This window comes from Nesoenas mayeri, assembly GCF_963082525.1.
Source record: "Nesoenas mayeri genome assembly, chromosome: Z".
Classification (NCBI taxonomy): domain Eukaryota; kingdom Metazoa; phylum Chordata; class Aves; order Columbiformes; family Columbidae; genus Nesoenas; species Nesoenas mayeri.
Genome location: NC_137542.1, coordinates 25,268 through 51,099, shown reverse-complemented (window position 1 = coordinate 51,099; position 25,832 = coordinate 25,268). Strand labels below are relative to the sequence as shown.

General features: G+C 41.0%; 1 protein-coding gene across 1 annotated transcript; it reads right to left on the bottom strand.

Moving 5' to 3' along the window:
• Positions 1 to 1,648: 1,648 nt before the first annotated feature.
• On the bottom strand, positions 1,649 to 24,534 carry MELK (maternal embryonic leucine zipper kinase; the record flags this gene model as incomplete). The annotated part of the gene is made up of 17 exons (XM_080362570.1): positions 1,649 to 1,884; positions 3,051 to 3,154; positions 5,217 to 5,385; positions 5,831 to 5,924; positions 8,432 to 8,657; positions 9,651 to 9,797; positions 12,300 to 12,428; positions 15,112 to 15,198; positions 16,150 to 16,248; positions 16,793 to 16,861; positions 18,869 to 18,967; positions 20,104 to 20,196; positions 21,316 to 21,384; positions 22,841 to 22,984; positions 23,523 to 23,639; positions 24,103 to 24,188; positions 24,471 to 24,534. The coding sequence occupies 17 exons, from the start codon at positions 24,532 to 24,534 to the stop codon at positions 1,707 to 1,709; spliced, it is 1,974 nt and encodes a 657-aa protein (XP_080218696.1). The 3' UTR covers positions 1,649 to 1,706.
• Between the last annotated feature and the right edge of the window lie 1,298 nt (positions 24,535 to 25,832).

The following is a 25,832-nucleotide window of genomic DNA, read 5'->3' as shown; positions in this document are numbered from 1 at the left end:
AAAAAGTACAGAGCCTTCCATGGCAACATTCCAGTCATGTGAGCTGTCCCATCACATCTCCATAATATCAATCAGATCATGGCCCTGTAGCTCTCTAATTCTTCCTGTTTATTCCCCATTCTATGTGCATTGGTGTACAGACACTTCAGAGAAGTACTTGAGTATGTGGGTTTCTCATGAGGGGTGCAGAAAAATCCACCACAGCTGTGTGTACCTTTGAGGTGCTTGGCCCTTTGGTTTTCATCTTGGGAGGTGGCTAAGGAATATTTGCCACTGCTCTGATTGTTCTGGCATGTTTCCCACTTGGATGTGATTGCATGAGCTTCACCACACCAGACCCCACCACCCAAGCTCATCAGTTCAAACCTTGCTTCACCTCGTCCCTCCATGCTTGGTGTCTTACCCCACAGCATGTCACAAGTCCCATTACATCCTCCTCCTCCATCATATCTAGGTTAAAGCACTGTCACTAAGCCCTGATAGCTTCTGTGCAAAGGCCTTCCTCCCCTTATGTGTAAGGTGAACTCAAGCTGATGCCAGTAAATCCAGTGCCGTGCAGGCCATCCCATTACCAAAAAAGCCAGAATTGTGGCAGTGACAGCAAGCATGGAGCCATGTATTAATAGAGTGCACCCATCTGTTTCTTCTAATCACACAATGTTTGGGATTGGAAGGGACCTCTCTAGGACCTTTCAAAGATGATGCAGAGTGGCTTTGCATCATCTAGTCCAATGCCCCTGCTGGAGCAGGAACACTTAGACGAGGCTACACAGGAATGTGTCCAGGCAGGTTTTAAATGTCTCCAGAGCAGGAGACTCCACAACCCCCCTGGGCAGCCTGCACCAGTGTTCTGTTACCCTCACTGAGAAGAAGTTTCTTCTCAAATTTAAGCGGAACCTCTTGTGTTCCAGTTTGAACCCATTACCCCTTGTCCTACCATTGGTTGTCACCAAGAAGAGCCTGGCTCCATCCTCCTGACACTCACCCTTTATATATTTTTAAACATTAATAAGGTCACCCCTCAGCTTCCTCTTCTCCAAACTAAAGAGACCCAGCTCCCTCAGCCTTTCCTCATAAGGGAGGTGTTCCACTCCCTCATCTTTGTTGCCCTGCGCTGGACTCTCTCCAGCAGTTCCCTGTCCTTGAACTGAGGGGCCCAGAACTGGACGCAATATTCCAGGTGTGGTCTCACCAGGGCAGAGTAGAGGGGAAGGAGAACCTCTCTGGACCTATTGACCACCCTCCTTCTAATACACCCCAGGATGCCATTTGCCTTCTTGGCCACAAGAGCACAGTGCTGGCTCATGGTCATCCTGCTGTACTGCCCATGACTGGATGCAGAGAGGAGAAAACCTGTGCACCTGATTCCCTCACCAACTGTCCCTAGGTCCTGAAGTGTCTTTTTATTGCCTTTGGATTACACGTCACAACCTCATTGCCACCTATGTGAAAAACCAAGGGCCCTACCAGGCTAGGAAGTTTCCTGGTGATGTTGAAGAACATTTATTTAAAAACTGATATTAAAGGAAACATACAGAAGGCATATGTACAAAGAGGGACAGTCAAAAATCCAAGAAAGACATTAGATTTTTCGAATACAGCTGTGAATGTGACAAAGAATTACTTTTCTGAAAAGACTTTTCTAAAACATTACAATGAAAGCCTCAATACAAACCTGCTGCTTTCTCAGCATATGCATCAGCCAGTCACACTTGGCAGCTAGATAAGATATCTTCCATCAGTCTCTTGTAAACCCATGCATCACCTTTAAGCCGTTGCCGCCTGATACCCACTACTTCAGGTTTACCAAGCTGACACACTTCTAACTCAAACTCCATAGTTACTTTGCCAAAATCTGACCGTGTTTGACATTTCAGGGTGTAACTGTACAAAACAAAGGAAAAAGGGAATAATCATTTAACTGTTTAATATTTGCTTTGGAATTCAATTACAAATTAATAAAGCACTTCATAAAAATTATCTAATTGCTATTGTGAATACTGGGAAATAACAAAGAATTTAGTGAACTGAGAGCTTTGAGTACATTAGTCCCAGAACACTATTGTTATGTCCAAGTACTAATATGTAGCACCAATGTTCTATCCAGCCACAGGAACCACTGCTAGCCCCAGACCCACATTCTCAGAGTGCAGAGCTGGAAGGATGGAGGTGTTCCTATTTTTCCTAGACAAGACCACCCTCCCCTCTGTGGACACCTTGTTTCTGAGAGGCTGGTTACAGCTCAGCTGGTGTGAAAAGTGGAAAGACAGAATGTGAAGTTTAAATCATTATACTGGGAGAAGGTGCTGCTGCACAATTCAGTATCCTTCCAGATCTTGCTCTTGGAAATGCACGGTAGTTATGCTTATCATTTAAATATTCAAGAACTCTAGAAAATGCATATTCATAAGTGAGCACAACATTTCTTTCATGAATTAGGAAGTTAGGAAAAAGACATTAAGCTTTGATCAGAACTAGGAATCAATCCTCCTCTTAGTACCTTAGTCTAAGTTAGTAAATCCTACAAATTAAAATAAGCCATACAAAAGTGTGTGTATTCTGTGCAGCTTTTAAAATGCTGATCTCTTGGCTAGATGCTAATGTCTTTTAACTGCCAAGAACAAGGGTTAAAAGGTATCCACATTATCTCCCAAATTTGTCTGATCTGGTCATATGGCTGTACCCTAACTAAAAAGGTATCCACGTTATCTCCCAAATTTGTCTGATCTGTTCATATGGCTGTACCCTAACTAACCTCTTGTATTTGCGATTTCACAAGAGACAGTCAAAATTCACATCAGATCTCTAAGAGCGACCTCACTATTATTGGTTGATATCTGTCAGTCAGAGAGCTCTATTAGAGCTCGAATAACATTGTTTTGCATTGGGTAGACAAGTTTTATTGCACACATTCATTTAGTGTTCTGCACACTTTCTGTAAAACTATTGTATTTTACAATGTGGGGCTGAGAAAGCAAGTTTAAAGTTGATCAACTTCATTCACTTTATTTAGACAAATACAAGGTGAAATAATCATATTTTACACTTACCCCTTCTGAACATATTCCACATGCTTCTTCGAAAGAATGGTGATTATTTCATTCAACATCTGGTCTGGATTTTGTAGCTGAGTGGTGGTAACATTATAGTGTGCCTAAAAGTAGACAGTTTGTTAAAAAAAAAAAAATAAAAAAAACAGAACAGAGTCAAGGAACAAAAAAATCTCCTAAAACTGAAGACATTATGAAAAGCTCCATAAAGAAAGCTTTTGAACAGCTAGCCATAGTGATAAATGCTTCAACTTCCCAAAATTGTCACAATTAAGACATTGTAGTAGAGACAGGAACACTGAACAACTACTGCTGGACAATTAGTATCGAAGCACATATGAACTATAATCCATCATAAAATCCAAATTAGCAGTGATGAGCCAGGGCAGCACAGAGGCTGTTAAAAGTCTCGAATGTAGCCAGAGGCGATTCTGGGAGGACCATAGAGGATGGCCACGTGGCCTCCTGCACACCTCACCACCAGGACAGCATCTTGTCTGTCTGAGACTGAGCACCTCTAATATCAACCAACAGTGATGGTGCCATGCAGCTTTTTTAGGACTAAAGCACCACCATACTAAAAATTTTTAAAAGGGTAACTTTCTACTCATAAGTTTACTGTGATAGGGGTTTTTATAATGCATCTAATACTTCATTTAGCAGACTTGTCCAATAACTGACTTATTGAACAACTTTAAGACACCCATATGTAATGAAATAAATTCCATGCCAGCTGTAACATGCTGCAAATGCTCTATCTAATCTGAAGTCACAGAAGTAGATAAGAAGACAAGATCATAAAATAGCTTCAGAAATGAACATAGGCTGAAGATGCAAACTCAGAGTAAGTCTCTGGTTCTTACAGTTTGCTTTCAGCCTAAAATGTATACAACTCCCAATCATAACTTTTGTAACACTGAAATAAAATTCTGTCTTCCTCTATTGTACTCCAATGTCCCTAGACATGCATCAGTAATTTTGCATATACTATTGTCAAGGGAAACCAATGCAGAATGATAAAATATTTTAGACACAGAAGATCTAGCTTTTGTTTACAATTGCTCAGGTTCCCGAATTATTTGCACAATCTGGACTCCTGCTGATGAGCTGGTCAGGTTTCTAGCCCAATATGTGTCCTGAACCGGTAAGATTGCCAGCTTGTGTCTGACAACTACCTCTTAGAAAAGCCTTCAGCTGGAATACAGTAGCTGAATTCCATTTACACAGGCTACTAAACACAAAATGATCCTTTGCAGGGCTCTTTATATATAGTAGGTGTCCCAATAGCTGCAGCTCCAGGAGCCAGGCCGTTGAAGGTACACATAACTTATTTCTGTAGAACTGTTTATGCCTCCATAACAGCCTTGCCAGCTCCATGTTAATAATGTTTTTCAAACATATCATCTACAGATGCAAGTATAAATTCCTCCTTGTAGAACTTTTGAATTATGTTAGTTGCTTTTGAGTGGTGTATAAAATTCTGTTCACTACACTAGTATTATGCCAATGCCATTTGGTGTGCATTCTACAAAACTATTACTAACCTCATGAGTCAGCTTTGGTACGTAAAAATTATTCACGCAATTTTAAAGTGCTCTGTGCAATGCACTATCTGAGGAACTGCTTTTTCTATGGTTACTTAAAGAAGAATAAGTAGCCAACTGGCTCAGGTACAGTGACATCAAAACTTTAAAAACCAAAAAAAGTGTCAGAAATTCTTTCACAAGGTGTAGTTATTTAGGCTTCCAGTCTAATCTCAGCTTCTCTTGACATGTAAAGACTGTCTTGGAACAGATATATCACTAGTGAAACTACAGAAACCTAAGCCAGAATGTTATCAAAATTAAATATTATTTTCAGTGCAAAAGCTAGCAATATCTCTGTACGAATAACATGAGTAATAAACTTTCAGTTAGGATAAGTAATAAAAAGAAATGGCCAGACTCCTCCCTTGATCTGCTGGTGACTTGCCTGAGCCAACTAACACATGATCTCTTGGCATCAAGTGGGACATAATCACGTTAATGCATCCCTGTTAAGAGCAACTGCACTTTACTGTGGAATGCAGGCAAATCAGATCACAGAAGTTTCACAAGACCATTTCTAAAGGTCTTGGATGCTTTCAGTAATTACACTTCTCATGTAAGATTTGCCCAGCAACCATACCTTAAGTTTCCTTGGACGATCTCTAGTGGATCGTTTCTTTTTGCTTGGAGTAAGCATTGTGATCACTTTATCTAAGCCTCTTTCAAGACTTCCAAATATTTTGGCTTTTCTCTTCTTTTGGCTGCTATCCACATGAGTTAGGTTGAGATCTAATTCCACTGAATTACACCTGTTACATAAACAAATTAATCAGTAATTTTTCCTCAGTGTTTAGAAATCGGTTATTTCAGATATGTCACTAAAATATTACCAGACCCAACAGAATGAAGAAAACCAAAGCAAGTACAGTGTATTATGAGAGTTTATGTTTGAAAATCACTTGAAATTTGAAGCCAGAGATTTATACAGAAACTGCAGCCCTCTGGAGAACTGGAATAAGAAAGAATTTACATTTTGGGAAACAGGAATATATTCCAAAGGTACTTGAGTTACATAGTTTTAAAACGTCTTTGCCTTCAGTGCTTTCTAGTGAATGTAGAAAGAAGCTTTAGGAAGGTTCATACCAAGCTAATGGAAATAATAGCTTGTTGTTATAAAAAGGCTTCCTAGGCAGTACATGGATTAAAGTAGTGCTGCTCTAAATCAGAATTGTACATAAATAACTAGACATTTACCTTCTTTCAGGAAGAACCTCAGCTGGTGTCAACTCATCTGTGTTTGTTGGGTCTGTGGGTTTCTTAATTGGGGTGACTGTAGTGAACTGGGTCTCTGAAAGACGCATCCAAGCCAAAGCAAGTATGTTTTTGCAAATAACAAAAAAAAAAAAATTCTCAGCAAGGATTTCTCATTATTTATTTTTGAAACCAGACCCATTTTCTACCTGAGATCTGTATATTCAAAATGATAAAATATGTTTTTAATACAATAACAATATTACCCTTACTCTACAAATAAAAACTGTGACTGAGTTCCCCAGGGCTCTACAAGTCAAGCCTTAGACCAACCAGTACAGTTCAGTATTAGAAATTTGGAAAGGAAGAGGATTAGAATTGCTTTCTTACTCTTCCACTGATCCCAGAGTAAATACTGAGAAATTCACTGTGTCGAATAGTTGCATTCTTCACCAAACCATTTCCCTTACATAGAGGGTGTGTTTGTATAGCCACATTTAACAACACACACTACGTAACAGCCTAAAAAGTTCTGTTACCCACACATTGACAGAGTTCTGCAGAGCAAGGTTTGAAATGTGCAGAAGCAAACACCAAGTGAAACAGTCAGCAAATTAGTTGTTACAATTGAATCCAAATTTGGAAGTTTCAGTTCTGTACAGAATTGCACCTGACCTCAGACAACGATGATCTTGAAATTTCCAATGCATACTCCCATTTTTCTGTATCTAAGAAGATATTACTACTACCTTTCCTGAATCAAAGATCTTTCAATGAAACAAAGAATTAGCTTTTAATTGTTTAATCCTCAGAAATATATAATCAAAATGAGCTGAAACGGTGTTTCTCTGTTATGCATTTCAGAAGACTACCTACTTCTGCTTTTAAAATTTTCTGTGAAGTCAAATTTCACTTGTTACCTCATACAATCTTCACACAAAAATCAAACTCAATCAGTCTTTGTAGTCCACGTCCTTAAATGAAACATAATGAACCTAACGATATTCAGCAAAGGCAAGTGTAGGGTACTGCACCTGGGGAGGAACAACTCCAGGCATCAGTACAGGCTGGGGTTGACCTGCTGGAAAGCAGCTCTGCAGAGTAGGACCTGGCAGTTCTGATGGACAACACGTTGAGCATAAGCCATTGATGTGCCCCCGTGGCCAAGAGGCCAGTGTTGCCTGGGATGCATTATGAAAAGTGTGACCAGCAGGTTGAGGGAAGTTGTTCCTCTCTGTCTGCTCTGTCCTGGTGAGGTCCCATCTGGAGTTACTGGATCCAGTTTTGGGCTCCCCAGTTCAAGAAGGACAAGGAATTACTGGAGAGAGTCCAGCACCGAGACACAAAGATGCTGAGGGGTCTGGAGCATCTTTGTGATGAGGAGAGACTGAGAGAGCTGGGGCTGTTCAGCTGGAGAGGAGAAGCTGAAAGGGATGTGATCAATGGGATCAATATCTCAGGGTGCGTGTCAGAGTATGGACCAGACTCTGTTCAGTGGTGCCCAATGCCAGGGTGAGGGGCAACGGTCACAGGCTGAATCACAGGAGGGTCCATCTGAACATGAGCAGAAACTTCTTTGCTGGGAGGTGCCAGAGCCTGGGTCGGGCTGCCCAGAGCAGGTGTAGAGTCTCCTTCTGAGACATTCAAACCTGACTGGACCAACCTGTATGATCTGCTCTGGTAACCCTGCATGAGCAGGGCTGGACTGCGCTATCCACAGAGGTCCCTTCCAATTCAAACCACTCTGTGATTCTGTGAAGTCCTTCACAAAAGATGGGATTAAACAGCAGTGTGTCCAAGATCCTTTATAACTTGAATGAGCCTGCAAAGACGTGCTGTTTCTGAACAATGTTCCCTAGCATCTAAGAGTCTCCTACTATAAGAGGTCTTTGGCATTTGAAGGACAGTTAGCATTTACAGTATGAACACCAGAGCTTTTATGTTAATGGATGAAGGGAATATTAATATACATACAGGATCCATTATTTTTCATAACAGACTGGTCAGGCTGAGGACAGAAAATTCTGGTAATCTGGAAAAGCTGCCATAATTTAGACAGATTTCTGTGGTTTATCACATAACTGTAAGATTTATACATAGTTAACAGAAGCATTTTCACTGCCATACTGGACTGTTACTGTGAAAACACTGATATGCTACCATGAGAAATCCAGCTGGATCTCCCTTAGAAGAAGCGATAAAAGCAAACTTGACTGAAAGTATACCTTTCTATTCACTCAAGGCAAAAACAGCGTGTAGAAGAAATTGTGTTCTCAGCCTTCATGGACAAGTGGAACCAGATGCAAGTTTTATGAAAGTGGCACTTGGCTCTGTGACAGAGTGTGTCAAAATGCATGCATGTTTGATACTGTAAGGAGCAACAACTTCTGCAATTAACATACAAGTAACATGGCCTGATGTGTGGTCAAATCTCTTGCAGCACTTTACTATATATACTAGAAGAACCAAGCTGGTGAACATAGCAAAAAAAGTCTTCCAGAATCAGGTGTGTTGATTACACAACTACTTTGTCCATATTTGAATTTACAATAATTCCTAAGTAACACATATGTTTAAAGTTTTCATCAGTTACATTCAACATACCTTTGATGGCAGGTGTCTGAACAGGTATGGTTTGTACTTGTGTCTCCATCTGACTCTTTGCAAAAGGAGTCTTTGGAGCAGGAAGCGCAAAGGGCATTTCATTTCTTAAAGCTGATTCTGTGCCAGCATTCTCTTTGTTTTCGTGCTTCTTTGATGCCACCTTTCTTGTCACTGGAGTTGACAGTGTGAATTCCGTAGCATCTAGTTGAGCACCATGCCTCGAATGCTACGAGAGATGTAACAAAAGAAAAAAAAAAAAAAGGCATCCTTTGCTGTATTCTTATCACATTCAGGAATGTTATAGAGAAGTAAATTCTAAAAATCAAGGCAGCTTCAAAATACCATACAATCCTTGCCTATTCAGCAAAACAGTTAAAAACTCTTTAATCCTTCTGATTTCTTCTATAACCTCTTAATAAACATCAAGTCATTTGCCATTTATTTGTTTTTCCAAATTTTTCAATTTGCACATCTAGGACTATTCCCCACCAGCTCATCTACACACATCTAAGAATTTTAATTTGGTTTGATTGTATAGTTTTAATTCTAGAGTCATTTAGGTTGGAAGATACCCTCAAGATCATAGTCCAACCATATCCTAACTCAAGCACTACCCATGTCCCTGAAAACCTCATCTCCATCTGTTCAACCCCTCCAGGGACGGTGACTCCACCACTGCCCTGGGCAGACTGTTCCAACACCCGACAACCCTTTCTGGGAAGAAATTTTCCCTAATATCCAATCTGAACCTCCCCTGGTGCAACTTGAGGCCATTTCCTATCATCCTGTTGCTTGCTATTTGGGAGAATAAGCAAGAGAAAATGCCTCTTTGCACTTTCTTGTCCAATACAAACCGGATGAACTTCTCCAAAGACTTGTCCAGCTCTAGCCTAGCTCCAAGATCATTTCTGCTCTACTTTACAGTTTTCCCATCAGTTTTAAAATCCTCATTGCCTCATTTACTCATTCCCTATATGCTGTTTTTATGTAAATCAAATGTCAAAGTTCAAGTTCTCATCAAATGAATTGTGCTACAGGAAGCCACTATTTATGTTCAGCTATATATTTAAAACATTTCTGTACTCAGTTTGTAACTCCCCTTGGCCAGGGTCCACCAAATGTTTAAATATGTAATAAGATTTATGTATAATGAAAGTAAGATTTTTAAAACTTCAGAATAGTATTTCTTTAAAGGAACTGGTATTTACTCTTCAAACACCTGCTTTGTTCTGTGACTATTCAGAATAAATTCTTCTAACGGAGATTCTTCAGAGAGTGAAGCTATTTCAGAAAATTCCATGGATCCAAATGCATGCGGCACTTCACTGCAGTCAGACACATCTTCATATGTCATACCTTTTTGAGACTGAAAAGAAAGATTCAACTGAGGTGATGCTACTGCACTTCGTGCACTTCACAAGGAAGATTTAATCAGAAAAATGTCACTGCAATCTAAATCTTACTTCTTTCCAAGTTCCTAATTATGGTTAACAGCTAATGGAAGTTCCCACACTGATGACCTACATTTTATAATATGACTTTAATATTGTCATTGTGATTTGTCATTTGTATTGAAAGCAGAAGAGAAATTATTCTCAAAGCACCATTACCAAGTCATCTTTCATAACCTATGTCAAGAAGAGAACCAACTCACAAAAAATACCTGCCTTTAATTTCAAGACTTGGACCACAAGCTCTTGTTACCAGAAGCTAAATAATAAGCTGGAAAGAACCAAGGAAAATAACACAGTAAAGGGGGCTGGATAAATGTAACCACATTATATGCAAAACATATGATTATGGAATCTGCAAAAGTACTTGGACTAGCATTCAGAAGCCTTCATGGAATTGCTAGCCTTCAAAAAGTTGTCATTTCTGAAATCACAGGATTCGGAACTTCAGCCAAGATTGCGAACCTTCATGATTCATGCCACCTACAGTCAGATGTATGTTACAGTATCCTTAGTTTCTAACACCTTTTCTCATTTTCAGAAAACTCCTCCCAAGGACTTTTTTCAAACCACTTCAGTGAAATTGCATGCATTTATTTTAAACTATGTGTCCTCAGCCGGAATAGATACCATTTTAGGAAGCTGTATTCTTACAACAGGTAAGTTTCTCTTGGCCTATGATCAAGTACATTGCGATGATCAGATCTGTCATTACTACTGTAATAGAAAGAGAGCTTCCCAATATATGCAAGCAGACCAACTATGATGACTTACTAAAATGCCCTTACCAGAGGGCTGCTAGCTAGAGCTGACAAGCTAACAGCCCACTATTGTACATGAAATCACGTTCCGTTACAGTATGAATGCTTGAATGGGATTCCTTGTCTACTGTGTTTCAGACAAAATTCATGCCATGGTGAATTTTTTTGAACATCCTCCTACATCAAACTCCTTCAAATAAGGCAGTATTATGTACAAGCTTATGCCACCCAATTCAGAAACTGGCTAAGTTAAAGGTTCTGTTTGCTTGGTTGTCTTCACATTGGACAAGATCTAGCCAGAGAACTTTGCTAGTTAGATATATTTCAGCAAATTCAGTTGATATTCACTCACAGTATTTACATGCAGATAAGTTAAATGTGTCCTGAGCACTGTAGAAGGACTAATTGATTGTTGTGTTGTATAGGCATGGTTTTCACAATAAACTGTGAAGGCATAATGCATGAGTTAGATAGTAACATTAGCCAGATCCATTTACCTCAAACAACACTAGAGATGAACTATAACAACTTGACGACATCAGAACTATTAAACCTAGAGAACCCTCACCTTAAAATCACCTGAGTGTAGAAGAATAAGGCCCCATGATCACAGAAATCACATTATGCATATTCAGCAACACTTACGATTCATGACCTGTTATGCAGCACTGGTAACTCTGGAATTCTCATCTGCATTTCAAAGCCGTTTATAAGTGAACTGAAATTATTTACATGCAACTGAATCAGATGTTTAAGAAAGTACTTATTCAGAGTGCTTGTCTCTATGCAGAGAGAGCACATTTAGATGGCTAGTTGACAATTTTACATAATTGTCTATAGTTTAAGGGGGAATGTCTAATAGGAAGTCTGCAATTTTACTGAATGTTTTTGAGTTTGTCCAATATACAAGAGTATCACCAACATCACACATAGCTGCAAGTTATATATGATATTTCAAGCAGTTTAGCAACTTTGGACAAGTTCTGAAGTGCCCTAGAAATTACAGGAAACACAGAAATTACCATAAAATATACAAAACTACTCAAGAATCCAGTTCATCAGGAAAACATCAGTGTCTTTCCTTTACTCAAACAGAATTCTGTCTGGGATTGCATTTCAAAGGGAAACAGATGAGGAAGGAATGGGTCTCTCCACTTGGACCATCAGCTCACAAAATGTCCATGTCATCTCAAAGTAGGCTGTCCAGATGACATGCCAGGATGCTTTAGAAGAATTCACTTACTAAGCTATGCTAAATGCAACTAGCAAGGTACAAAAATATTTAGAGACTATTGTGAAAGAGTGCAGTAAGAAGGTAGGTATCACAGAGGAAAAACTGGAATGGTCACATAGGCCAGAAAATGGGCAATTTTAGTCCATTTCCATGAGTAGCCTAGGGGAGATACACTGCAGTACTCATAAGGTGCCATGTTCTCCCAGATAGTTATTCTGGTAATGACAGTTCCTAGAAGCAGCCCAGCTTGCTAAAACATGCTGGTGAGGAGACTGAGCTATTTAATGACCAAGACTTTGCCTGACTGCACACATGTTCTCTTACTCATGTTTAGGGCACCAGTCCATTTTCCCAGGCAGAACTTTGGTGATGCAGAGCAGCATTTCAATCAGTTTGTTGTTCTGTTGAATTCAAAAACTTACCTCTAGGACTACTGATTGTTTTGTACTGCTATGCCCTCTTAGAGATGGACCCCTTAAGCGAACACGCTTGCCACGAGCCTTCTTGGACTGAAGCAAGAGATATGTTGCTGACATTTGGTCATATTTCCACTGGGAGGAAAAAAAGAGAGTAATATTTTAATCTCCTCATTAGAAACATTTTAAGTATAAAGCAAGCTCAGCCTTCTGAAAACTTCTGCGTTTTTACAAGTTTTTCTAACTGATGTGAATCAATCCTTATTGTTTGATCATCTAAGTGTAGTTTCAGACTTCAGCTTATCCACACTATGTGTCTGAGATCAAGAAATAGACTATGGTTATTGTTCTTTGCAAGTTAGGTTGTAGTATGCTCACTGCAGCGAAAACTAAAGCTGCAGCCAGAATCTATCTACTGAAGTAAATGGCAAAGCTATTCACTTAGTTTAGCCAATATTTCAAACAAAGTCTCATTTTTTTTTTTTTTAACTCTCCCCTCATTCTTCCCCCACTTGAGGCACAAACTTTTTGCAGCTCTGCTTGTGTGAGGAACATTGCACCATGCTTGACAGGTTTGCAGCATATTGCCATTAGTTTAAATTAGCTATAAGGGGTCAGAAGTCCTACATAGAATCATAAAAGAGATCCTTGAGATCATCAAGTCCAACTGTTACCAACACTAGCAATAAACCATGTGAACCTCATCTTTATGTCTTTTAAGCCTCTCCAGGGATGGTGACTCCAGCACTGCCCTGGGCAGCCTGTTCCAATGCCCCATAGCCCTTTGGGGAAGAAATTCTTCCCAAGAACCAACCTCAACCTCCTCTGGCACAACTTGAGGCCATTTCCTCTGGTCCTGGCGCTTGTTCCTGGGGAGCAGAGCCCGACCTCCCCTGGTTCCAAGCTCCTTTCAGGCAGTTCAGAGATCAGGTCTCCCCTCAGCTCCTGTTCTCCAGCTGAATCCCCCAGGTCCCTCAGCCACTCCCATCACACTTGTGCTCCAGCCCAGCTCTGTTCCCTTCTCTCAACTCACTCCAGCACCTCAAGGGCTTTCTTGTCATAAGGGGCCCAAAAGTGATCCCAGGATTCAAGGGCACACGCTGGCTCATGTTCAGCCACTGTTGCCAACACCCCCAGGTCCTTTTCCACCGGGCACTTTCCAGCTGCTCCTCCCTGAGCCTGCAGCATTCATAGGGTTGTTGTGACCCAAGTGCAGGACCCAGCACTTGGTCTTGTTGAACCTCAGACAATTGGCCTCAGCCCAACAATCCAGCTGGTCCATATCCCTCTGTAGAGCCTCCAGCAGATCAACACTCCCACCGAACTTGGTGTCATTTGCAAACTTACTGTGGGTGCACTTGATCCCCTCATCCAGATACTTCATAAAGATATTAAATGGAACTGGCTCTAAAACTGAGCCCTGGGAACACCACTGATGACTTTACTAAAGTCCAGGTAGACAAATATCCACAGCCTTTCCCTCATCCACTAAGTGGGTGAACTTGTAGAAGGAGATCACGTTGGTCAAGTAGGACCTGCCTCTCATAAACCCATGTTGACTGGGTCTGATGGCTTGGTTGTCCTGTATGTGCATGTGATGGCACTCAGGATGATCTGCTCCATGACCTTCCCCAGCACCAGGGTCAGACCGACAGGTCTGTAATTCCCTGAATTCTCCTTCCAGCCCTTTCTGTAAATGGGTGTCACACTTGCAAAATTCCAGTCAACCGGGATGTCCCCAGTTAGCCAAGGACTGCTCATAAATAGTTGAACGTGGCTTGGTGATCACCTCCGACAGCTCCATCAGCACCCTTGGGTGGATCCCACCCAGCCCCATAGACTTGTGTTGGTCTAAGTGGTGTAGCAGGTCACCAACCATTTCCTCTTGGATTACGGGGCTTCATTCTGCACCCTGTCCCTGTCTTCTGGCTCAGGTGGCTGTGTGCCTGGAGCTCTGTTGGTCTTACTATTAAAGACTGAGGCAGTGAAGTACTATGAAAATGCCACAAACCTATGTGGACTTTTTCCCTTGTAGACAGATTATTCACACAACCACCTATAACTGAAGAACAAGTAGCATTAACTCCACAAATCCATCTTAAGTATCATACACATTTTAAAAGTCTGTTTCTACAAATTATGTTGAAACCTTAACATTCTTCCAAAGCAAAGAACTCTGTCACTGCTGCCATGTACAAAGCAGCAAAAAATTCAACTTCAAAGGAGAATTTTCAGATTCAGGTTAAACCTGGAGTACACATCATGTTTTAAGTCTCTTCTACAGCTTGCAATATCATTGCTAACATTCGTACAACTCTTCTAGAGGTAGTCAGTTCAACTTCTGTCATTTGTCTTCAAAAGTGACTAAACATTAACTTTTTTCAAAAAACAAGAATAGTAACCCCAAAAAAATGTATTTTATAATCCAACTGGTTGTTGCTATTGAATCATTTCAAAGCAAAGAGCTAATGTAGCAAATGGCATCTGTTGCTCAACTACAAATTTCTAAAAGTCTTTTTCGACTTTAGGAGATTCAGAAGGATTTTTCCATGATGGGAAGTGACCACAAGGTTTATGAAACACCACAAGCACAATTAAGGAAGGAAAAAAACCAGAAAGAACTTCAGAACTGTAGCTATGGATAAATTCTGGAGTTCTGAAAGGGCTCCTTAATTCTGAAAAGTATTAAAAATTTCATATTTGAGAATAAATGAGTATTAGCCTGTTTATTAACAGTTTATTAAATTTAAATTAATTTAAGTTTATTTACAGCATTACTATGTTTAATTACCGTAAAATAGTGATATACACTACTTACCTCTGATATTAATTCCAATATACTCTCCCTGCTCTGTTTATGAAACACAGAAAGCTCCGTTACACAGTCTTCATCAAGATGTCCCAGCTGCAAGAACATGATAGATATTTGAAGCATAAGGCTTTCAATTAGTCTCATAATCCATATCTTACTGTGCCACTGTTGTGAAGCCCAGTGGCCTGATTTTAGACCTTGTATTTTCAATAGTTAGCATTGTACCTAAATACAGAACAGACTGAAAAACTCATGTAAGTTCAGCAACTTCACAGTCTGGCCCTCTCCTAGGCAAGAAGCTGTGAATTCAAATAAGAAAGCCTGGCAGCTGGTCAGGTTTTACTAGAATGGATTCTACACTTTCACTTCTGCTTAAATATTCAAACCTGCTAGACATGCACATTTTTCTAGAGCCAATCAGCACTAGATGCTGCCAGTGCAGTAAAGATCTTCTTTATCTAGAGAAACAGTGGCATCCAGTGGGCAAAGGCAGGCATGGCCTGCAAACATTCAGGAACTTCTCACAACTTGCGGATGATAGCTAGATTTTTTTCCTCTCTATATTACCTTAGTCTCTTACACAAGTAAAAAATGACAGAGACACGGCTCAAACATACTTTCAATGAGGTAAAATTTTTATTCAAACTATCAAGTTTCAGTGAGGACTAGATACAAGATAAGCCATAATGATGTTTAATATGCTCTCCAGAACATTTGTATTTTGCACCTTTAGTAAAGTATTGACCACGCAGCCTGAAGAAACAACTGCTCATTCATACACAGAAATTTTTCACATTTTGATGAGAAGTCAGTTATTTTGCAAATTATTCACCAGCTGCAGAATACAACAAAAACACATTTGAAATTCCTCAAGAGAAATCAGGAGAAAGTAATAATGTTTGGACAGCAAGAAGAATCAGGAAGGAACCATCTTCAAAGTTCATCTTTGGAGAAATGCCTTCACACTCTCATGCTGTGAGAACAGTAGTAAGCCCAGAAAGATTACATTAGATACTGTAATATTCATCTGACAGGCATACTTACTGGGTATTTACTTTGCCACTGAACAGCATCAGAATAACCTTGCAGGAGCCAAGGGTGCCTTAATAGATGTTTAACTGTAATTCGCTTCTTTGGGTCCACCTAGTAAGTAATAAAAATCAAGTTGATACTTAAATCATGGAGAATAAATGAAGAAACAGCTTGTCTTCTAATCAGAATTTTAGGGAGTTTAGAAGCTCAAATGGAAATGGATACTGTCTCATAGCTTCACCAAAAGGAAGGTCAAACACACAAGCTATGAAAAGCACATACAGAACCTACAGTTACTATAAAAGCTCCAGGAATATTTAGCACCGGCTAGATTGCCTATTATGTAGCTCAAACACATGTTCAGCCTGTTTAACTTGGTTGATAAAACAGCTTTTATTCATGTAGCATAATTAAGAACAAGCAAATGCAGGCTGCCTGAAGACTTTGTTTCATCATTAAGCAAAGTTTAAATATTTCCTATACAAAAATCGCTCTTCTCAAAGAATTTTCAGCAGAAGGTAATACTAAGTTTTCTTCACAAATTTGTTAGAACTAAATTTCTTTAAACACTGAATGTTTAAATCTTTCATTGTATCAATGTTTTGCCCTATGCAATAGTATTCATAGACCTATTGAACAGAAGCAATGCCTTTACCTGCAGCATTTGGTTAAGTAGTAGTGTACTGCTAGGAGAGAGCCACTTTGGAACACTGTATTTTCCTCTCTGCAGAAAAGAAGGCAATTTAGAACGAACCTTGAACAGCTAGCTCGAAAAGAATTGCCATATTACTCAGATGATGTCTGTGGACAAAAAGGAAGAACCGCAGGCACATGCAAACTAAGTTTTAAGAAACACTTGGATAAATTTAATGGTAATACTAAACCTCAGCTGTATTAGTAAGGAAAACGCCATGTTTGAATTATTAGCTGAGGTTTCCACCCACTCAGCTTGAGTGACATTTCCAGCTCAGTCCACTTTTGCAGGTAAACTGCTCCTTACTCATTGCTTTGTTTTATCCTACTAACTTGATACTGATGTTTTAGAAATGCAAATGTGTTGGGAGCATCAAATAATTATATTAACACTTTGAAATGTGAACAATAATTGAAATCACTACTTTTCATACACTAACAATAAATCATCCTCAATATTTGGGTTACTTCTAATGATAGAGTTTAGATCTCTACTCACTGTAAACTGGAAAAATGTTGCAGATCTAACGGGTAAGTTTCTATCATATTATTTACTGACACTTTTATAATTATTGATAAGAAGAAAATTGAAAATGGCTTTCAGATTTGAGGTACAACAACAGTAGGAAAAAAACAAACCAAATTCACCATAGAGGATCATTTCTTTCTCAATGAAAATGGAGAAAAATAAATAAAAAACACTAACCAGTCATTGTGAAATAGCATAACTATCCATTTGTCATGGTAGTTTTCTTTCTACAAAGAAGTGCATCAATAACAAAACGCCTGGCTTGTATGCAACATTTCTAAGGGGACTATGTATTGTTTTGACATCACAGATTAAAGAATTTAAGTTACATCTTTACAGACAGTACTAATGAGCTATTTATAAATAGTTTGTAGGCTGTTTTGTAACATAGCTTTACTCTGAAACAAACCCAAGTCAAGTAACACACGTAATCTGCATTTTGTTTGTCCTTTCCAACTCAAGATACTCTATGATTATGCAAGTAGGACAGTCATAACATTTTAACAGTGACTTATCTGAGTATCAGCACTTTCACCTGATCTCCTTGGACCAGTTAGCCACTGCTTCCTTTTTTTTTTTAAGTTCTTTTCAACAACTCAGACTGAGGTTCCTACAGATCTTCTGTCAAGGTGCTCAAGCCCACCCCAATTCCAGACTAAAATTCCATGCTGTTTGATGAACCAGTCCTGCACTTTATAGAGCTCTGACTTAAACACTCCAAGTCACTCCCTGTGCAGATCGGCTGTCTGTTGCCTCCTACCAGAGTGGTCCTTGAGCACCCTGTTTTAGGTTTGTTTATTTTTTTTTAGATATATCAGACTATGGGTGAGGGAGCAAAAAAAGAGATAAAGGAAGCCAAAGACCTTACCCAACACAGCTACTCCTCACCCCACTCACTTAGTGGAAGCTTTACCAACAACATTTTATGGCAGCTTAGAAGTGGTTGGTAGGGTTACATGTGGGATGTGAAACTGCAGCCATTCAGACGCCCCAGGAGGATTTTACAGGGAAACAGAACCATCTACTGAATTCTATTGCTTACTGTTTATTCAACCTTTTCTTTTGATTAGGTTGCCTTATATTTTCTCCTCATTTTGGAGGACAAAATCATGATAGCAAATGCAAAATCCTGCTTTTCCTAGACATGAGAATAGCTGACATTTAAGAACATTATTTCTGGTAAATCAAATGAAATGTTTTCAATTCTATTCCATACTATATAGTGAGAAGCCAGATAAAGACTCAGAAACAAAAATCCATGCTTCTCCTGAAACTCAATTTCCTACCATGTTATAGAACTGAGCTAGAGTACAGCAAAGACAGACTGAGGATGGAAATAAACCCACAAAAAATATTGATAGGAAAAGTAGCAAAATGTAACAAAATTCAGCAGATATGCCCTTTTGCCCAAGGCATGGCTGAACAGGTTCTGCCGTCAGAAAAGCAAAGGCCTCTCATAATGATTACCAATGTCTGTTCCTAGTGTATTCTAGCATCATCAATACCTACCATTATCTTCCTGTAGACAGCCATGACATTGTCATCATCAAAGGGGAGAAAGCCACACAGCAGAGCATACAGCAGTACTCCCATGCTCCAAATATCTGCCTAAAAAATAAAAGCAAGTGGAAGTTCATGACCATGATCTATCTAAAATGGCTTACAGACAGGTAATACTGTCCTCTTTGGCAAAGCTCACATACGTACACCTAATGAAAAGCAGGCTCCTTCATTCTGGACAGAACTCTTATATTCCAAGTGAAAGCACAGAACCCAAATTCAATGTTCAATTTAGTCAAGCTAGAGCAAGCTAGAGCACCAATATCCTCTCCTTAGACCACCAAACTGCTGCATTACTATCAATCTACAAGGATTTCACTGGCAAAAATGAAATCAAACTCAACACAATGGATTTCATATGGTTACATATTACAGACTACAGTAGCTGTCAGCACAGTTACAGTTAACTTCAGAGCCCTACTGCTTCTTCTCTGTATAGGCGTGACAAGGTACACCTGCTCATACAACCTCATACTGTAATTCCCACTTGGACTGTAAAGAAAAAGGGGCTTGAAAAGCACTGGACTTCATGGAAAACAAGACAAACAAAAAAAAAAGCAAGCAGGAGTTAGAGGCCAAGGGTTGGGGACAGCAATGCAAAGCCATGTAAAAAGAAAAAAGACTGACTGCAACAGCATAGCAACTTAGGAAGTTTGAGGGGATCGTGGCTGCAGCATTTTGGATGACAAAGGCAAACAGCAGCTCCTAGTGTTTCCAATGTGGAATCAAAGCTGGATAAATGCCACCTTTTTTATTCTCTCAAGTTTCACTACACTGTGCAGTACAAAGACAGCAAGTTTTGATACACAAATTTCAAGACAAAGACAGTCCTGGTAAAGCATACAAGATATTGAGGGTACACAAAAATTTACAAGAGTTGGGGAATAACAAACTGCTGCTTCAAAGAATGTGCAGTAGGAAGAAGTTCAAGTTACTGTTTTGTAGGCCACTAAAATATGGAGCAACCAATGGAGATAGCAAAGGACTCGTCAGAGACAAACTAGCCAGCTGCATGATCTGTGGCCAAGAGCACCATGTGTGACTCCACACTGTGACTTCTGAGAACTATCGAAGCAATGTTATCCAGTGGCATTCAGAAGAGAAACCAAGTGAGCATATCTGAACCTCATCACCTTTAAATACACAGGTGAAAAAAAAACCTAATACAAAACTGTGTTACGTACCTCCGAGCCAATATATGCTTTGCCCTGAATCAGCTCTGGTGCTGCATATGCTGGGCTTCCACAGCATGTGTTCAGATGGTAATCAAGGCCACCCTAGAGTAATAAAAAAACCCCAATCATACAGAAGCATTGGCTTTCATACAGCTTAAGTCTTCCAGCAACAACATGTTAGCAGCCTCAGAGGCTTCATTTTCCTCTGCTGTGCATCTACATTCCCCTTATATTTTGCTTTGATATAATATAGGGCTTCACTAGGCAAAAATTGTCTAAGACCATGAGCATCCTATAAACGTGCAGATCTCAAGCTGCTCATTCATCTGTTACCCTAACAGGCTTTTCTGCAGCTGCTCCTCTGATAAGAATACTTTCCTTTGTGACTGCGAAGAGAGAGGGAACTTGGGAGGAAGTGAACTAAGAGCTACTGGGAATGAGGTTAGCTGGTTATTTGTACCAATATTAATGGAATAATTGATGAAGAAACACTAGAAATTCCCCCTTGTTAACACCATGTTATAACTTTGCCTGGGCTTTGTTCTAAGCAGACCAGCATAAGACAACATTATACCACCAAGATGGTAGTCTAATAGTCTTGATTGCCTGCAAGATGCTAACTTAAGTAAAATGATCTGAGGACAAGTAACTGTCTTTGGATCAGTAAGATCATCTTCCTATTAAATTGTTTCTCAACAGCACACACCTCACATGTTAAGCTGACAAACTGAAAGGGCTCCTAGAAACCAATTTTAGACTCAGGAAACAACTCAATACAACCATTTGTAAATATAACCAGAATAAACTATTTAATCAATCCACAATCTCTATATACATGCAAAAATTACATCTGAAAAAAAGACATACATAATTGAAGCTTATTAAGGAAAAACACACACCAACATAAGTTTTATCTTATGGGCTTTTATATGTGAGAGCAGGTGCTATACATACAAGGTGATCTCTGCCTTAGATTATGATAAAAGATTAAGTGTAAAAGCAGAAAATGATCTAACAGTCTGGGCATAACACACAGTTAACTACCATCTCAGACAGTTAAGGCCATACCAAGTAATTAGAGATCAGATGACAACTATGCAAACAGCTCAAATTGAGGTTCTTTGTGTCTCAGCGTTGCACTCCGAAGTCACATATGCATTCTTTTATGTGTGTTCAGTAGCTGATTCAGCTCAACTCTTTGAAAGCAACTGATACACTTACCTTTGGCTTTGCACAAAGTCCAAAGTCTATTAGCTTCAAATTATGCTCCTCATCAATCAGCAGATTTTCCTGGTGAAAGAGAAAGTAGTAATGAATGCTTCCATAACCCAAGGAACCACATTTTCTTTCACCTTATTTCTTCTTGTCATTAGCAGCTAGTATTTAGCTAAAGCTCTCCTCTAGAGATTGCGATTGGTTGCTAATGAATATATTCCATATTTCAGATGAGGAATACTAGATCTTATCTGCTGAGAAGGGCCTGGCAGTGGGGATTTGCTAGACAGAAAGCTGCATGTGAGGCAACAGTGTGCTCTGGCAGAAAAGGTGGCCAGCAACATCATGGACTGTATGGAAAGTAGAACAGCTCATAGTTTGGAGTAAGTTACTCAAGTTCTCTGTTCAGCACAGCTTGAACAGTGCATCTGGCTTCTGCCCTCCCAGCACAGGAAACACATTAACTGAGGAAAGCTCAGTGGATGGCCACTGGTCTGCTCAGGGGGCTGGAGCACTCTCTTAGTGAGGAGAGGCTGATAGAGAAACAATTGTTCGGCCTGTGGACAAGAAATCCTAAGCGGACACCTCAGGGTAGCCTTTTAGTGCAGACAACACACATTAAGACATGTTCAGACTGGAAATAAGGAAAAGTGTTTCTCCTCACAGGGACAGTGGAGAGTGGAACAGGCTGCCCAGAAATTGCACCTCCTCATCCTTGGGAGAAGTCAAATATGTGACTGGATAAAGCCCTAGGAAGCCAGGTCTGACACTGCTTTTGAGCAGGAGGTTCAAGCAAAAGCCTCTAGAATTCACTTCCCACCCAAGCTATGACATGACTCTATGAATCTATCAGCTCTCTAGCCACAGGGCAACTCCTTCCAAAAGGTACGTGTAACACTTTGTTTGAGGAAAAATTTTTTGGGGACAGATTTCATGAGCTAAGAAAATGCCTGTGCACTAAGAATTTACTTTCCTGAGAAACATCAGCATTTCTGAAAATGTAGATTTCTGACCTCTTCAAGGAGAAATGGACTCAAGTCTTCCATTCTCTAAACCTATGCTTAAACTCTGCAATGACAGAAAAGCCACACGAGTCCAGTACCATGTGTCTCCCCCAAAACTCCGTCTAGCCATCACTTGTTTAAAGTATTAGTGTCACATTTTGCTTTGGACGTGAAAACAGAACAGTTTGCACAACAGATTGGCACCATAAAGACTCCCTCCAGGTACAAGCCAGAGTAAGTGGGATAATAAAAATGCCTAAGCAACATTGAAAGTCAGATCCGTGTCTTCCCTCCACTCCCAACCGGAGTGTATTCTTCTGCCTCTCTTTCAGAGGAAGATCTTTCCTCAGATACAGTCACTGAGAAACATAGTAGCAAGCAGAAATAATACACTTTCAGAAGGTATTGGACAAAGAGGTCTAAGCACAAGAGAATAGAGACAGTATAAGTTACTCTGACCTCCAACGCAGAAATAAAAATCAGTGTTCATCATTATTTAAGCAAATCTGACTACTATTCAGGCTTACTGGTTTGAGATCCCTGTGGGCATATCCCTGACTGTGAACATATGCAATTGCTGAAACAATCTGACGAAAAAATACACGAGCTTCTTCTTCTGAAAGGCGGTCCTTAGAAATTATGTAGTCAAACAGCTCTCCTCCAGGACAGTACTGCATGAAGACAGGAAAAAGAGAATGCATTTAGAACACAGTAATGAAATCTAAACAACAAGAGCACTGGACAGAAACTAGAGAACATACTTCCCTTCCTTCTGCTTTACCAGAGAAGTGCCCAAGTGCCCCACAGCATGCCCTAGGCCAGCACTGCAGCAGACCAAACATGCAGAGGAATTTGACCCTTGCCTGACGTGTTGCAACAGATACATCACACTAACATCACAGGCGACACAAATTGCTCAGGAGGTGACAACCACACAGGAGGTCTGGGGTCCTGAATATCCTGCTCATGCCATTTTAAAATTACTAAAGTGAGACATAGGAATTAAAGTTATTTCACTTTTTGTAAACAGCGAAGAGCACCTTTTATAAGAGAGAATAGAGAACATATTACCAGCTTCATTTTTAAACTACAGCATCTTGAACACAGTGGTCATTGAGATAATTTTTTAACATGGTTTCATCTGAACTCTTATCTGCCACTACAGCTAAAACCTGGAACCTTTTCCATGCAAGAAACACCACTTCTTACCTCTAAGACCATGAATATTTTCTTGGATGTCTCTATTACATGATACAACCGGCAAATATGCTGGTGACTCAAGTTCTTCATGGCATCAATTTCAATTTTAACACGAGGCAAGTCATCCTAAGAGACCACAACAAAAATGCAAATTACTTTAACAGCCTGTACATCACAATAAGCATCAGAGCATTGTGCAACACTAACTTTCACAGAATGTATATGACAGTATACAATTCAACTTCTCAAATTCAATCCAGCAACAGCTCTGCCATTACTCCCCTACAGTTCTGGCACACTGGCCAGCAAAACCCAGAGGGACAGACATAAATAGATAATATTCTCATCAGCATTCTGTTTGCACTACTGTAATAATCTTTAACTTTCCCAATTTTACAGCCCGAGAATGCTGCCCTCTATATAAGAGGCACAAAATTGGTGGCCTTCTGTTAAAATGCGATTCTACAGCATTCATCAATAGCCAACAGGACAAGCAAGCACCATTTTGACATGTCAAACCACTGTGTTCTTGAGAAGTCCACAAGAGCAGCAGAGGATGCTATCAACTTTTAAGTATCTTTTTGCTTACCCCTAGAGCAAGTTTGTCCATGATTTTTATTGCAACTTTTTCACCGGTGAGAAGATGTCGTGCAAGTTTTACCTTTGCAAATCCACCTAGAATTCAAAAAGGAGACATTTAAAGTGCAGTGTGATTACATGCTTTCTTGTCTATAAGCCCAGTTACACTGGAGTATCTAATATGCACAGTGTGCAGTGTCTTCATGAGAGGAAAGATGACTACTGCTACCAACTTCCAATTGCATTTTCAAAGTTATGCCCCCCAAAATACACACATGAAACATGACCTATATATGCTACAATAACAGCTAATCTTTACTCTGAGAAATACTATAATGTTAGACAGATTGTACATACCCATTCACATATTATACCTACCTGTTCCAATAGTTTCACGTAACTCATAGTACTTGAGAATTTCATCATAGTCCCCAACAGCCATTCTGAGAGGAATAGGGACCTGCAGTTCTTCTCAGCACCTGCAAGCAGAAAGCATAGCCAGTGTTCATGCTTTTCCACTCTGAGCAGACCTGCAGAATCTGAATTTTGCAGATTCGCTGCAGCACCCGCGGTGGGGCGACCTGCCTTCGCAGCCAAGTGCTGCACGCCCAGCAGCAAATTCACTAGGAGAGTCACACCGAACAACAGCGGCTTCCAGGACGCCCCCGCCTGCGCCTGGCAGCCAGAGCGGGCGGCTGCTCTGCAGCAGTAATAATAACGGCTCCGCCGGTTTCCTCCGCAGTCGACACACCGCAGGGACCCTCTCCCTAGGCGAGCACCACTTTGGTGGCAGCCCAGGCGAGAGGCGGCTCTGGGCGCTGCTCTCACGCCGCCCGCAGCCCGACTCTGCTGCGGACTCGTCCGGACCCCCGGGCTGCGAGGCGAGAGGCGCCGGGTGTCCCCGGCCTCCCCAGGACCCTGCCGCCGGGAGAAAAGCGAGAAGCCCGGAGGTCTCTGACCAGCACCGGGGGCTGCGGGGACCAAGGAACGCGAACAGCACTCACCGCCTCGGCAGCCGCCTCCCAGCGCAGCCGTTACCTTTCAAATCTCCCGGCCGCGGCGGCCAAGGGGCCAATCACCGCGCAAGGTGAGCGGAACAGGCGGGAGGCGCCGTGCATGCTGGGAGGCAGGCGGAGAGGGCGCTGGGGAGTAAACGCCGCCATGGGGCGAGGGTTCGTGCAGCCATCCCGCTGCCGACAGGAACGGGCTTCATCGTGCCCGGTCCCGACACAGGCGGAGAACAGCCTCCGAGCCTACCGGGGAAGCCGCTGCCCCGACAGCCGCCGGAGACGGCCGCGCATGAGCCGTCACCTTGCTCGCGGCCCTTGGGAGACTACAGCTCCCAGCATGCCTCGCGGGCCCGGCCTGCCGTTACCGGGCGGCCCCTCCCGCCGCGCTCGCGCGGCCCGCGGCACGGGACCGTCCCGCTCCAGCCGCAGGGCGGCCCCACCCCGCCCCCATGGGGCATCCCGGCGCAGCTGAAGAGCAGACACGCAGGGCTGGCTCTGCTGAGGTCCGTCTTTGCCGTGCTCAGCCATTCCCTGGCCAGGCCTTCTGCCTTTCTGCCACAAGGCAAAAAAAAGAAAAAAGACTAGTGGAGCATCTTATTCCTTTGGAATGCTCACAGAGAGATTAAATCTCTCCCAAAATAAAGTGACCTACATTTAACAGAGTAAGGTTCAACTCTCTGCTGAATAAAATGACAAAGGATGCTTCGGGGACAGAGGATAGGGCTGTTCC